The sequence below is a fragment of the Dromiciops gliroides genome, chromosome 4, assembly GCF_019393635.1.
Source record: "Dromiciops gliroides isolate mDroGli1 chromosome 4, mDroGli1.pri, whole genome shotgun sequence".
Taxonomy (NCBI): Eukaryota; Metazoa; Chordata; class Mammalia; order Microbiotheria; family Microbiotheriidae; genus Dromiciops; species Dromiciops gliroides.
In genome coordinates this window covers 254389230-254403361 of record NC_057864.1, presented here as the reverse complement: position 1 = coordinate 254403361, position 14132 = coordinate 254389230, and the positions used below count along the sequence as shown (strand labels likewise).

General features: G+C 40.7%; 1 protein-coding gene across 5 annotated transcripts in view; it reads left to right on the top strand.

Moving 5' to 3' along the window:
* Positions 1-13478, top strand: part of LOC122752894 (trem-like transcript 4 protein) — an 89046-nt gene extending 75568 nt beyond the window's left edge. For all 5 annotated transcript variants that reach the window (XM_043999856.1, XM_043999855.1, XM_043999863.1 and 2 more), the window contains 3 exons: positions 2815-2927; positions 4978-5039; positions 11685-13478. In XM_043999856.1, coding sequence (XP_043855791.1) covers positions 2815-2927; positions 4978-5039; positions 11685-11882 — 373 coding nt within the window. In that variant the 3' untranslated portion in view covers positions 11883-13478. The remainder of the gene's footprint in view (positions 1-2814; positions 2928-4977; positions 5040-11684) is intronic.
* Positions 13479-14132: the final 654 nt, after the last annotated feature.

The window sequence follows — 14132 nt, the reverse complement described above, 5'->3', positions numbered from 1 at the left end:
GACTCTCTACCCATTGTGCCACCTACCTGGCCAATGGGCTTAAATCCTGTCTTTGACTTTCATTAGCTGTGTGACTCTAGGCAAGTGACCCAACCTCTCTGGACATCAGTTTTGACGTCTTTAGAATGAGGATGGACTTAATCCCCATGGCCTCTAAGGTCCCTCCTAGCTCTAAGTCTATGATTCTACAACCTCATCATTCAATAAACATCTAGCAAGCCCATTTAGCATTTAGCATTAATTTAGCACTTAATATTTAGCATAAACATTATGCTAAGCCCAACTATACCAGGACTAAAAATGAAACAATTCCTGCTCTCATGGATCTTTTGCTCTGACAAAACCATGTATGCCTGTATTTGTGCATATATGCATACATATACACATATGTGTGTACATCTAACATGTCCCAAAAAGCTTAGTGAAGTTTTATACTTCAACAACTTCAGAAGTATATGTGCTACAAAATTGCAAAAAGTTTTTTGAAAGCCTAATTATTTAAATTTGTTTTGCAGTTAATTCATTTTGTGAATTTTAAATATTAAATTTTAATTTTATTAAGACTTTGCGTTATGCATTTCATGTGCAAAAGTGTCTTGATGATACTTCTCAGACCAGTAGATGGTAGAGAAGGTCTCCTTGCATGGCTATTTCAATTACTTGATCTATCTTCATTAGACTTTTTCTTGTGTGGTCACATAAAAACTGCCAGGTCTGCATCGACACTTCATTCTTTTAGATGATTTTGCAGCTAGGATCACAAGTACAGTAATTTCAGCTGCTGAGTAGCCGCTGATGAAAGCTAATTAAAAGTTCTAAAATTTACTAACATTTAAATAGTTAATTTTCAGATTTAAAAGTTTGCAACATGTGTCCTTCTGAAGGGATTGAAGCTTAAAATTTCACTAGGACTTTTGAGATTCCCTGTATACATATGTATATTTGTACATATATGTATATGCGTGTGTTGTTGTGGTTAGGTAGCTTTGTCATGCCTGAATCTTCATGACCCCGTGGACTATATTCATGGGATTTTACTGGCAAAGATACTGGAGTGGTTTGCTATTTTCTTTTTTAGAGTGTCATCATTTTACAGGTGAGGAACTGAGGAAAATAGGGGTTAAGGGACTCACCCAGGGTCACAGCTAGTAAGTGTCTGAGCCAGGGGTTTGAACTCAGATCTTCCTGACTTCAGGCCCAGCACTCTATCCACTGAGCCACCTAACTGCCCTGAATATGTATGTATGTAAGTATAAAAATACATATATGTATGTTTATGTATCATATATCAGATACAGATATGTGTATATACACATTGACATACATATGTGTATATATACATTGTGTAAGTTTTGCCCATTTGTACCTCCACAATATTTCTCTTCCATTCCCTTCTCTCTATTCACATATTCATCAGCTTGCTTCAGATTCTCATTACTCCTTGCCTAGACCATTGGGATACCTTCCTATATCACTCTCCTGCCCCAAGTCTTTCTTCTCCAAGAAGCTGCCAAAGTAATATTTCTTTAGTGCAGACTGCTGTGTCACATCCCTAAGTCAATAAACTCCACTGTCTCCTTATTGCCTCTAGAATAAAATATAATAATCTCTTCTTGGCTTTTAAATCTCTTTACAACTGGGCTTACTCTCTCTTTTTAGCCTAATTGCATATTAAACCTCTACTCTTTCTTTAGAGATCGACCAAATTGGTCTTCTCTCCATTTCTCTCACCCAATAGCCCATCTCCCAATTCCATGTATTGTATGGATTGTCCCCAATGCCTAGAATGCATCCCCTCCTCATCTCTGCCTCAGGGTTTCTCTCTCTTCCTTCAAAATGAAGCTGAAGAACCATCTTCTATATGAGACCTTTTCTGATCCCCCCAACTATTAGTGCCCCCTCTTTCTCCCTAACTACTGAAAAATTTAAATTGTTTGAATTTATTTTGCATTTCCTCTGAATAAGCTTATACATGAATTTGTTCCCTCCTCAGTAGAATATACGCTTCTTGAGAGAACGGATTGTCTCATTATTTGTACCTCAGTGTTTTATATCCTTACAGCATCTGACACATAGTAGGTATTTAATAAATGCTTGTTGATTTATTGATATGAGATAAATTATATAAATCATTTGATATAAGATAGAAAGATTTGACAGAGGGGTCAACTTGGTTATATGTGGGATGAGATTGTGAGGAGTCAAAAATAATACTGAGAAAAGTAAATAAATAAATAAAAACCAATAAACAAACAAACAAATAAATGAATGAATAAACAAACAAACAAATAAATAAATAAATAAATACCAAAAATAATACTGAGGTTTAAGGAACTTTGGAAGAAGATGATAGGTTTGTTTTGAACATGTCAGATTTGAGGCTGAGAGTACAGGGCATCCAATTTGAAATATCCTAGGGTGGGAATGAGACATAATAGTAGGAACAGTTAACTTTTGGTAAGGGAAGAAGGTAAAGGAACAAACAATTTTTTAAGACCTACTATGTACCAGACACCATACTAAGTGCTTTACAAATATCATCTATTTGATAGTGGGGAATTCTGGGAAAGATCTGGAATATAAGGCACTGCTTGGATTTAGTTGAAGTAAGTCAGGCCCTGAAGCAGGATGCCAAGTAGCTTGGAGGATTTTGGGGTTTCCTGTGGGCACCTGTGGAGAAGGGTGTAGGAAGCCCCAAAGACAAAACTCTGTTCTTTTATTTCCTCAAACACAGTGCAAACTGCCTTCCCCTGGGTGATTTTGTTTTTTTTAATACTAACTCACCTGACTGGTCTCCCTTCCCATTTGTCTCAGAGACCACCAGACATTCATCATTTGGGGTGCGGCGCTGGCCTCTTTGCTCCTACTCGGGCTCCTCAGTGCAGGCATAGTGTATACCGTGAAAATCTCCCCAAAACCAAGGGCAGGTAAGACACATGGTCACTTGGCCTTCTTCCTGAGGAACCCTCAGCTCCCTCCTACCTTCCTTCCCTTACTGCTCTAGGTTTTTCACTCTCACACCCTTTTAACATTGCTGACTCCCAGACTGAGGGAAGATGAGCCCAGGGCTCCACATAGCCTGTGCTGATCCCCTTTTCTTTTTCTCCTCTATGACACTTGACTCATTCTCATTTTTATTCTAGTTTGTGTATACTTTTCTTATCTGTCCCCCCCCCCCATACACAGGGAGCTTCCCAGGGCCAGATACTGTCTTGTCTTCTTTTTCATCTTTCTTTCATGCAGGCACCTGTCTCACAGGTTTGTTGTAAGGATCAAGTGAAGAAATATTTGTAAAGCTCTTAGTACAAAAGGTGGTACATAGTAGGCACTATATTGGTGTTTATTGCTTTTCTCTTTTCTCCTTCCCCCTCATTCTCAGAGCCTAGCAAAGTACTTTGCATACAAAAGGTAATCAATCAATGTATATAAAATGAATGAATGAATGGCTAGAAATCTCAAGTAAATAAAAGGTTTCCTATGAAAACATTTTTTCTCTCCTTTTTTTCCTATCCTATCCCTCACAAACCAATTTATTTTGTTTTGTTTTGTTTTGGGGGGCAATGAGGGTTAAGTGACTTGCCCAGGGTCACAGCTAGTGTCAAGTGTCTGAGGCTGGATTTGAACTCAGGTCCTCCTGAATCCAAGGCCAGTGTTTTATCCACTGCACCACCTAGCTGCCCCTTCACAAACCAATTTAAAGCTGCAAACATTTAAGGATTTCCATTTTACAAGGCATTATGGCAGGTGCTAGGAATACAAAGAAAGATGTGACCCCAAGCCTACCCTCAAGGCACTTACATTAGAACTCTCCTTCTAATGGAGGAAAAGACTTGTTTGTGAATAAGGATCAAATGCGAGAAAGTGAAATATAGTCATGGCAGATCCAGCAAAAGTGGAACTTTGAAAAGGAAGGGATCACTTTGAGCCCAGTTAGGGGCCTGGATTTGAGAGGATCAAGAAAGACTTCATGGGGCAGCTAGATGGCGCAGTGGATAGAGCACCGGCCCTGGATTCAGGAATACCTGAGTTCAAGTCCGGCCTCAGACACTTAACACTTACTAGCTGTGTGACCCTGCGCAAGTCACTTAACCCCAATTGCCCCTCAGAAAACAAAAACCAAAAAAAAAAAAAAAAAGAAAGAAAGACTTCATGGGACAGGTGGTACTTTGCCTAAACCAGGTTGGAATAGAAAGACTTCAATAGAGGATGATGGGTTTAAGCGATAAGAAGTCTGATTCTAGGCTCAGGAGGGATCATTAGCACAAGCTTGAAGACAAGGAACAGTCATGTTGAGAAAGGCAGCGTAGAGAATTACCTTGTCTGGCTGGAACATAGAGGATGGAAAAGGTAGTCAATAATTAAATTGTAGAGTGCTTGGATGCCAAGCAAGAAGTTGATACCTTATTGAGGAGGCAATGGGGTGCCACTGAAGGCTTTTGAATAGAGAAGAAAGTTGATTTCTCACTCTGATTTTCTCTTTCTCTACCTCTGTTTCTCTGTCTTTGTTTGTCTCTGTCAGCCTCTCCCCACCCCCTCTCTCTTTCTTTTTCTTTCTCTACCATTACCTCTGTCTCTCTCTCTGTCTTTGTCTCTGACTCCCTTTCTTTCCTTCCTTCCTTCTGAGTTTTTTTCTGTTTCTGTTTTATTCTGTTTTTCTCTGCCTCTGTCTCTTTCTGTCTCTGTCTCTGTCTGTCTCACACACACACACACACACACACACACACACACACACACACACACACACTCTCTCTCTCTCTCTCTCTCTCTCTCTCTCTCTCTCTCTCTCCCCTTAGAGCACTAAGTAGAAGTAGAACACAAAACAGGTAAGTTTTGATCGGGGTAATGGTGAAAGGCATTATGAAACATACCAAACACTTCTTTCAGTGGGTAGGTCCCAATTGGGGGGATGATGAGGAATGGAGTAGATCTCAGATCACTCCTAAAGGGCAGGTCCTTTAAAGGCATGTGCTTTGACAGGTGATGATCACCATAACATCTATGATGAACCAGAAGCAAAAGACCAGAAGCAAAAGGCCAGGGTAAGTCACACTAATCATCCTTTACATGTGTCCACAGAGCATTGTAGCTTTCAATGCAACTTTACATACCTTATCTCATTTGCCCTTGACAACAGTCCTGTGACCTGGATTGGGAGTGTGTTCTCTCCATGGCACAGAACAGCATGACCCAGTGGATAGAGAACTTGCCAATGAGTAAGGAAGACCTGGTTTCAAGTCCTGTGTCTGACACACACGGGGTGGGTGACCTTGGAAAAACCACTTAGCCTCTTGGGGACCGAAGGCAACTAATGTTCTTAAGATAGTAAGTTTCGGGGCACCTAGGTGGCGCAGTGGATAGAGCACCGGCCCTGGAGTCAGGAGTACCTGAGTTCAAATCCGGCCTCAGACACTTAACACTTACTAGCTGTGTGACCCTGGGTAAGTCACTTAACCCCAATTGCCTCACTAAAAAAAAAAAAAAGATAGTAGGTTTCAAAACAGAAGCTGATCTGCACGGGTAAAAGCAGTTTCCTCCTTTGGAATTCCCCAGTGAAATCATCATTTTAGACCAGAAAGGGGAAAAAAAAATCCACCTCCAAGCAGATCACAGGATCATAGGGTTAAGAGAGGGAAAGGAGTTTAAGGATTATCTGGGCCAACCTTCTCATTTTAGAAATAAGGAACCAGAGATCTATAGAGGTAAACTGACTTTTCCACTCACACAGCAGCTTAGCAGACAAGATGACTGGATATGGAATCAGAAAGATGTAGGTTTGAACCTCACCACAGTAAGAGGCCTTAAAATTAGCCTCAGGCTCCCCAGCAGAGCTGCTCCTCCCCCTCTGTTTCAGCTTCAGGTAGCCTCTGAGCTGAGCTAAGCTGCATTGGAGGCTGGAGGGACACCGGAGTTTGCTGCTTAGCGCCCAGCAAACGCAACACAGGGCTCGGCTGGCTCTGGGGTGGCCAGCCTGAGTTTCACCTGAGAGAGGCGATTAATAAAAAGAGATGCAGAAAGACATAAGGGGGTCGCTACTGTGGAGAGGAAAGAAAAAAAAAGGGGACTGACAGAGCAAGTAGAGAAGACAGAAAGTGGGGGGTCGACAAAGTGAAAGGGGCTTGGAGTTAGAAGACAGGAGTGGAGCAGTGAAGCAGAGGGCTTTCAAGTTAAAAGAAGCAGCATGGAACTGAGAAAGCTGGAGAGGACTGAAGGCGAACCTGTCCAAGCGAGGCATGGCTGCAGGCCACAGAGGCTCTCGCCAGAACACCCATAGGCGAGAGGTGGCAGAAAGTTTAAAAAGCTGACAGGTTGTATTTTAATTTTGTTATCCTACTTCTTTTGTTGCCTTTATCCCTAAGTTTATTTATCTAAATAAATCCTTGTGCTGTTATTTACAGAGAGGCGTTTGCTTATCAATTTGGGAGAAGCAGTTGTGGGGGAATTTTTAAAGGGCCATATTATATTAAAAGCAGTCAGATAGCCAACCAGTCAAAAGTCCACAGATTAGGCCCCCCAAGTTAATAAAATACTTTAACATTTGAATGGTGACCGTGGCAAGGACTTACAGACTAGTTATAATTTTTCAATTATAGCTATAATTTTTCATATAGACCACAGTTATAAAATTTACATATTAGGTTAATTTTTTTTACATATTTATTGGCGAGCCAAAGGAATTGCTAACCTACTAACCTGGTAAATTTGAAAAAAAAAAAGGCCACTAGGAAATTTTGTTTTTTTATAAAAAGAAAAATTTTTCCACCCACTGCCTCCCTTAATTACAAAAGCCTCTCAAGCCTTAGTGTTTTTTTGTTTTGTTTTTGCTACCAGGGAAAAGCCTTAGCGTTTATACTGAACCATGATTGAATATTTTTTTTACCTCTTGCCTTTTTTCATTAGGGTATTCTGGGATGACATAATATCTCATTTCAAACACGTGTCTTGCTCAGTATTTTCTTATGGCCTTCCCGGATTTCTCCTCATCCATACTATAAAAAATTTTTGGAATGATGGGATGAGTGAGTCTGTTTTCCCCACTGAGCCCATGGTTAATATTACTGGTGACATTTTGACTAATTTTGAGCCATATTTTGGTAGCATAATAATAGCTCTAGCAATTGTAATTTTTTTCTCCCCATTACTAATATTATAGCATGGTATTTTCTTATACAATACTGAAAGAGAGAAAGAATTTTACCCATAGTGAGCCATGTATTCAGAGGGACACTGTTCCCTCTGCAAAAAATAACCTGGGTACAGTAACAGATTTTGACCAGTCTTTAAAAGCAGGTCAGCAGAAGCCCCCCATGCAGGATACTGCAAAGCAAGCTCGCAGAAGCATCTCAGGTCAAACATTTAAAAGTCAGTACAGAACCCCTAAAGTGTGTCAATATTGTGGAAAACAAGGACACTTGTTGAAAGAATGTAGAACTAGAAAGTATGAACTGAGACAGGTAATGTCTGAAAGCCTTAAAGAATTTTTTAGGAGAAATAGGAATAATCAGGGAAACTTTTACCAGAGAGGGAACAACCAAGGCAATTACAGGCCTTATTACCAACAGAACCGGAATAATCGTAGACCCTATCAGGAAGGTACAGAAGGAAAGAATCAGGGCAATTACAGGCCTTATTACAATCAGAATCAAAATAGATTTAGGTCTTATCAGGGAGATATAGAGAAGCGGAGTCAAAACAGTTATAGGCCTTTTCAGAGAGATATAAAGGAACAAAATGAGAACAGTCACATACCCTCTCAAAGGGGTACAGATCAGGGAAATATAGATAAATGATACCGTTCAGGGGAGGAGACAACAGTAAATACTGAAAGTTTTATTTTTCCAATGAGTCCCTGAATATATTAATCCTTTTATCCCAATCCATTCTCCTCCCCAGAGTAACAAACCCCATGTGACCCTTAAAGTTGGGGACACACATTATGACTGCTTATTAGAAGCCCAAAGAGTGGCAGAATTAACTAAGAAGCAGCTAAGGGCCATTCTGGGAGCAGCTGGGTATTGCAGGCAATGGATACCCTGTTTTGGTGAAATTGCTAAGCCACTTGTGGCTCTAACAAAAAATTCTATCCAAGTATCTTTACAGCTGGATTCCCAGCATCTTTCAGCTGTAGCTTGCCAATCTCTGTAAAAAAATTATTAACTAGCTAATCTAATCTGAAAAATGTATAACTGGGCTTATATGAAAAATTACAACTTTAGAAAAATTATAATTGGGCCATAAGTCCCTGCCATGGTCACCATTCAAATGTCAAAATATTTTATTAACTTGGGGGGCCTAATCTGTGGACTTTTGACTGGTTGGCTATCTGACTGCTTTTAATATAATATGACCCTTTAAAAATTCCCCCACAACTGCTTCTCCCAAATTGATAAGCAAACGCCTCTCTGTAAATAACAGCATAAGGATTTCTTTAGATGAATAAACTTAGGGATAAAGGCAACAAAAGAAGTAGGATAACAAAATTAAAATACAACCTGTCAGCTTTTTAAACTTTCTGCCACCTCTCGCCTATGGGTGTTCTGGCGAGAGCCTCTGTGGCCTGCAGCCATGCCTCGCTTGGACAGGTTCGCCTTCAGTCCTCTCCAGCTTTCTCAGTTCCATGCTTCTTCTTTTAACTTGAAAGCCCTCTGCTTCACTGCTCCACTCCTGTCTTCTAACTCCAAGCCCCCTTCACTTTGTCGACCCCCCACTTTCTGTCTTCTCTACTTGCTCTGTCAGTCCCCTTTTTTTTTCTTTCCTCTTCACTGTAGCAACCCCCTTATGTCTCCCTATGTCTCTTTTTATTAACCACCTCTCTCAGGTGAAACTTGGGCTGGCTGAGCTCCATGCCACACATGCCAGGAGCTGAGGGCAATGTGAAGCAAACTCCGGTATCCCTCCAGCTTCCCGTACAGCTTAGCCCAGCTCAGAGGCTACCTGCAGCTGAAACAGAGGGAGGGGCAGCTCTGCTCAGGGATCCTGAGGCTAATTTTAATGCCTACAACAGATATGTACTAGCTGTGAGGTCTTAGGTAAGTCACAAGTAACTTCCTTGGCCACAGTTTCTTCATTTGTAAAATGAGGGGGTTGGACTAAATGACCTTCAAGTTTCCTTCTGGTTCTAAATCTAGATAAGAATAGATTATAGAAGGTCAGTGCCTTCCCTCTGCTGATTATTTCCAGTTTAACCTCCCTATAGATTATTTATACAAAATTGTTTATATTTTGTTTCCTCCATTAGACTGTGAGTTCCTTGGCAGGAACTTTTGCTTTCCTTTGTATCTTCAGTGCCTAGCACATAGTAGGTGCTTAATGTTTCTTGACTGGTTCTCTAGAGATAATCAACATAGGGATGGCACTAGCATATAGAGGGGATTGGGAAAGATTTCTGATAGAAGTTAAGATTTTTGCTCAGACTTGAAGGAAGACAAGAAAGCCAAAAGGTGGGGATGAAGAGGGAGAGAATTCTAAGCATGGGGAACAGTCAGCAAAAATGCACCAAATTGAGAGATAGACTGTCTTGTGCAAGGAAGCCAGTGTCATTGGATCACAGAGTACTTCAAGGGTTGCAGGAGTATGGAGTAAGAAGAATAAAAAAGGCAGAAGGGTACCAGATTGTGAAGAGCTTAGAATGGCAAAGGATGGTATATTTTGTCCTGGAGATGATAAGGAACCACTGAAGTTTATTGAATTTGGAGGAAGGTTGGATGGTGTAACAAAATCAACTTGCACTTTAGTAAGATCACTTAGACAGCTGCATGCAGGATGAACCAGAATGGGAAAAGTATTGAGGCAGAAAGACCAACCAGCAGATGATTGTAATAGCCCAAGAGCTTTGGAGGCTAGGTGGCACAGTAAATAGAGCACTGGGCTTGGAATCAGGAAGACTCTACTTCATGAGTTCAAATATGGCCTCAGATACTTACTAGCTGTGTGACCCTGGGCATATCACAACCCTGTTTGCCTCAGTTTCCTCATCTGTAAAATGAACTGGAGAATGCAATGGCAAATTACTCTAGTATCTTTAGCAAAAAATACCCAAATGGGGTCAAGAAGAATCAGACATGACTAAAAAACAACTGAACAACAACTAAATGATAAAGGACTACATTAGGGTGGTAGCAGTGTCAAGAGAGAAAGGAGTGTGAGAGAGATGTTATAAAGGTAAAATTAACAGGCCTTGGCAACAGATTGGGCATGGAAGATAGAGAAAGAGAGAGAGAGAGAGAGAGAGAGAGAGAGAGAGAGAGAGATGAGTTGAGGATGATACCTATGTCATGAGATTCTGTTACTGGAGGAATAGTGATGCCCTATATAGTAATGGAGAAGTTTGGAAGAGGAGAGGGTTTGGGGAGAAAGATAATGAATTCATTTTAGACATTTTGAGTTTGAGATATCTATGGATATCCAGTTCAAGATGTCCAATAGGCAGTTGCAGATTTCAGTCTAGAGGCTGGAAGAGAAATAAGGGTTGAATAAGTAGATGTGAGAATCATTAACAAACGAGTTAATGAGATCAGCAATTGAACTAGTAGAGAAAAAGAAGATAAGAGAGTCTGGGATAGAGTCTTAGGTGATGCTCATCTTAGTGAATGTAATCTGGATGAAGATCCAGCAAAGGTGAGTAAGGAAGGAGGAGAAGGATAAGGTAGTGTCATAGCAACCTAGAGAAAAGAGAATACCAGGAAATGGGTCATTGGTGCTATCAAAGGTTCCTGAGAGGGGCAGCTAGGTGGCGCAGTGGATAGAGCACCGGCCCTGGATTCAGGAGTACCTGAGTTCAAATCCGGCCTCAGACACTTGACACTTACTAGCTGTGTGACCCTGGGCAAGTTACTTAACCCCGATTGCCTCACTTAAAAAAAAAAAAAAAAAGGTTCCTGAGAGATCTAGGATTGTAGTAGATGTCAAATGCTCATTATAAGCAATGTGTTGCATGATTGAACCTTATAAACTACTTTTTTTTTTTGGTGAGGCAATTGGGGTTAAGTGACTTGCCCAGGGTCACACAGCTAATAAGTGTCAAGTGTCTGAGGCAGGGTTTGAACTCAGGTACTCCTGACTTCAGGGCCGGTGCTCTATCCACTGTGCCACCTAGCTGCCCCATAAACTATTTCTGTTGTGTAAGGCAGCTACAGAACTCACAGTTGGATTCCTTAGTTTGGACTTGACCTACATTCCCTAATATGATTCCTATTGCATCATAAGCTATTTCATGTAATTCCCAAGTATCCAGTTAAGACAAATGCACTTAGCATAGTACTTAGCAAATGGTACACACTTGGTAAATGTTTGTTAACAGATTAAGGAAGCAACTAGCTTGGTGCCAGGCACAGAGTAATCACTTAATAAAAGGTTGTTGAATGAATGAATAAATATGACTGTGACATCTTGGATCTAGTTCTGACTATATCACTAACTCCATATGTGACTTTAGGAAAGTCATCTCCCCTCTCCTGGCCTCAGTATTCTCTTCTATAAAAAGAGGGAAATGTGTTAGACAGCTCCAATAGTTCATAGGTGACTCCATGACATTCCCAGGTATGTTTCCTAGGCATGTTGTAATGTTGCATTTCCCTTTCCAAAGTTGATACTGGAAACTTCCCCCACCATGATCTCTACTTTCTGGTTGATTCTCTCTCTCTCTCTCTCTCTCTCTCTCTCTCTCTCTCTCTCTCTCTCTCTCCTAGGATGTCACCATAGAAATGCAAGAAGAGGATTCTGAGGTCATCCAATATGCCTTAGTGGTCCATGGAACCCAGCTGAGCTTTGGAGAGTCAATCTATGCCAACACACAGATGGAGCACAACCCTGTTTTGACTCATATCCCCAACGAGTCTGTGGAATATGCCAGCATTGCAAGAACCAGATGCCAGCTTCCCAGATAAATTTCCCCTGAGAAGGCAGTGGTGAGGTAGTCATTGAAAGACCTACTTAGTATAGAACCTCAAGTTTTGGGGGGATAGCAGTCTTAAGGGTCATAGGAGAGAAAACATGAGGAGACCCAGTCCCACCACTGAGGTGCTAACAGTTTCACTGGGGAATTAAGGCAGGAAATAATTTTAGGATAAATGACAAATCAACATATCTATGTATTAATGGGCTGATTATCTCATGAATTATGAGCTGATTTCCCCACATTAACATATTAATGGGCTAATTTACCCATCACAAATTTTTGGTGTATAACCACAGCCAGGCCCTTTCTGCTACTCATCAATTCTTCCTTCCTCAGTCTATCCCTCCTTATATGGAGAATTCTTACTCAGCCGGCCCAGTTACCCCTTTCCTTCCCCTAGCACCCTCAAGGATTAATCAGTCCCATGTGAAAACCTTGAATCCCTGGAATTGTGAACCAGGACCCTTGGTGAAGCACAGTTACTGTATGTGGAGCACAGAAGGACGAGGGTGTTGGTATAGAGGAAGGATAAGGCACAGAGAAGATGACAGTATTTTTCCAATATTTGAGAGCCTTAGAACAAAGGGGAAGACAGAATAGCAGAGAGAGAGAGAGAGAGAGAATAGCAGAGACAACTAACAAGAGGGGTTCTTCTGAGTCCTTAGCAAAGTGAAAGAAGAGTCAGAGGAAGTGAATAAGTTAAATAGGAGTATGTGAGTTCAAATAGGGAATGTTCCAGAATCCAGACCTAGAAAGTAGTCTGTGGCATCAAACCAGATAACTCCACCCCAAGAATCTCCCTCAAACACATCATTTGGCAACCACTAAGTCAACATAGCTCACAAAGCAACTCAGATGGAAGTGTTCTTGAGCTGATCTGGAGGAGAGACATCATATAAATGATGATTTTCTGTAATCCTTGCACCAGAAGTGTTTGTTGTTATACCAGAACCAAGTCTAGTTTGGGGGTAATGTTCTCTTTCTTCTGTGTGAATCCCTACCCACAACCCCAGGGAAATCTCTTCCCAGAAGAGGGTAAAATGGTGCTGTGAATACCTCATGGGCAAACACACTAGCTAATGTCTATTCATAATTTAGTTCATTAAATTAAAAAGGGAGCACTAAGTATCATATAATCTGCAATAAGTAAATCTCCAATGCAAACATTTCACAGTGAGTACTTCCCAGTGTCACTGAGAGTTTGAACAACTACTCTCATCACATCTCCATAGTAGATGTTCTCTCATTATCATATCAGAAGACCTTAGAACCATAGAGTGGTGTGAACTCACAAGCACACTGGTTAAGAAATATCAGAACAAAGTTGTGTTATATATTTAAAGAATCATATAATCTGCAGCAAAAAAAAACTTATAATAAACTCCAAATCCCAAAGATTTCCCAATGAGTACTTCCATTGCCACTTATAGTTCTAGCACCTACTCTCTTTACCTCCCCATGATTTTCTCATGGTATGTGCCTCTCAGGGTCACCAATTGAAGAAGGTCACATCTTCCTCTAAGATCTTTTTCTACATTCTCACAATTTATCCTTATAAGGCTTTTGTGCTGCTCCCACAGAATGATGTATCTTCCTCTCCTTAAATTTCCATCTCTAGAGAATCTTCTCTTCCTAAAATTGTTCTAATCTTGCCTCAGTTTATTATACCACAGATTGTGACCTTTATTTAGTTAGGATGACCTACACCTCATCCCAGCCTTGTAGATGAAATGTTGTTCAAGAGACTAGACCCTATTTCTCCAGTGTCTACCAGTCAGTCAGTCAAATATTTGTTAAGCATCTCCTATGTGCCAAGGCACTGTGTGATATACAATTCCAGACAACTCATTTGTTCCTCAGTTCATTCTCTTAAGGTTCTAGTAACAATTATGCAAATTAAACACAGAAATAGTACTCATAATCACCTTTCCATAAAATGTCACAGCCGCAGGGAAGCTCAGAAACCATAGTTTAGACACTGTCTCCCTATCCACCACCACCCCCCACCCCACCTATTTTATTGAGAGAGGAACTAAGGTCCTAGGGGTAATATAATAATTCACATCAAAGACCTTGCCAAAGGAAAAAGTGGGCAGAAAAACTCAAGTCGACTAGTATTTATTAAACACCTACTATGTGCCAGTCACTGTGCTAAGCATTGAGGATATAAAGATAGGCAAAAAACAGTCTCTGCTGAAGGCACTGTAATGGGGGAGGGGGGATAAGATGCAAAGAACTA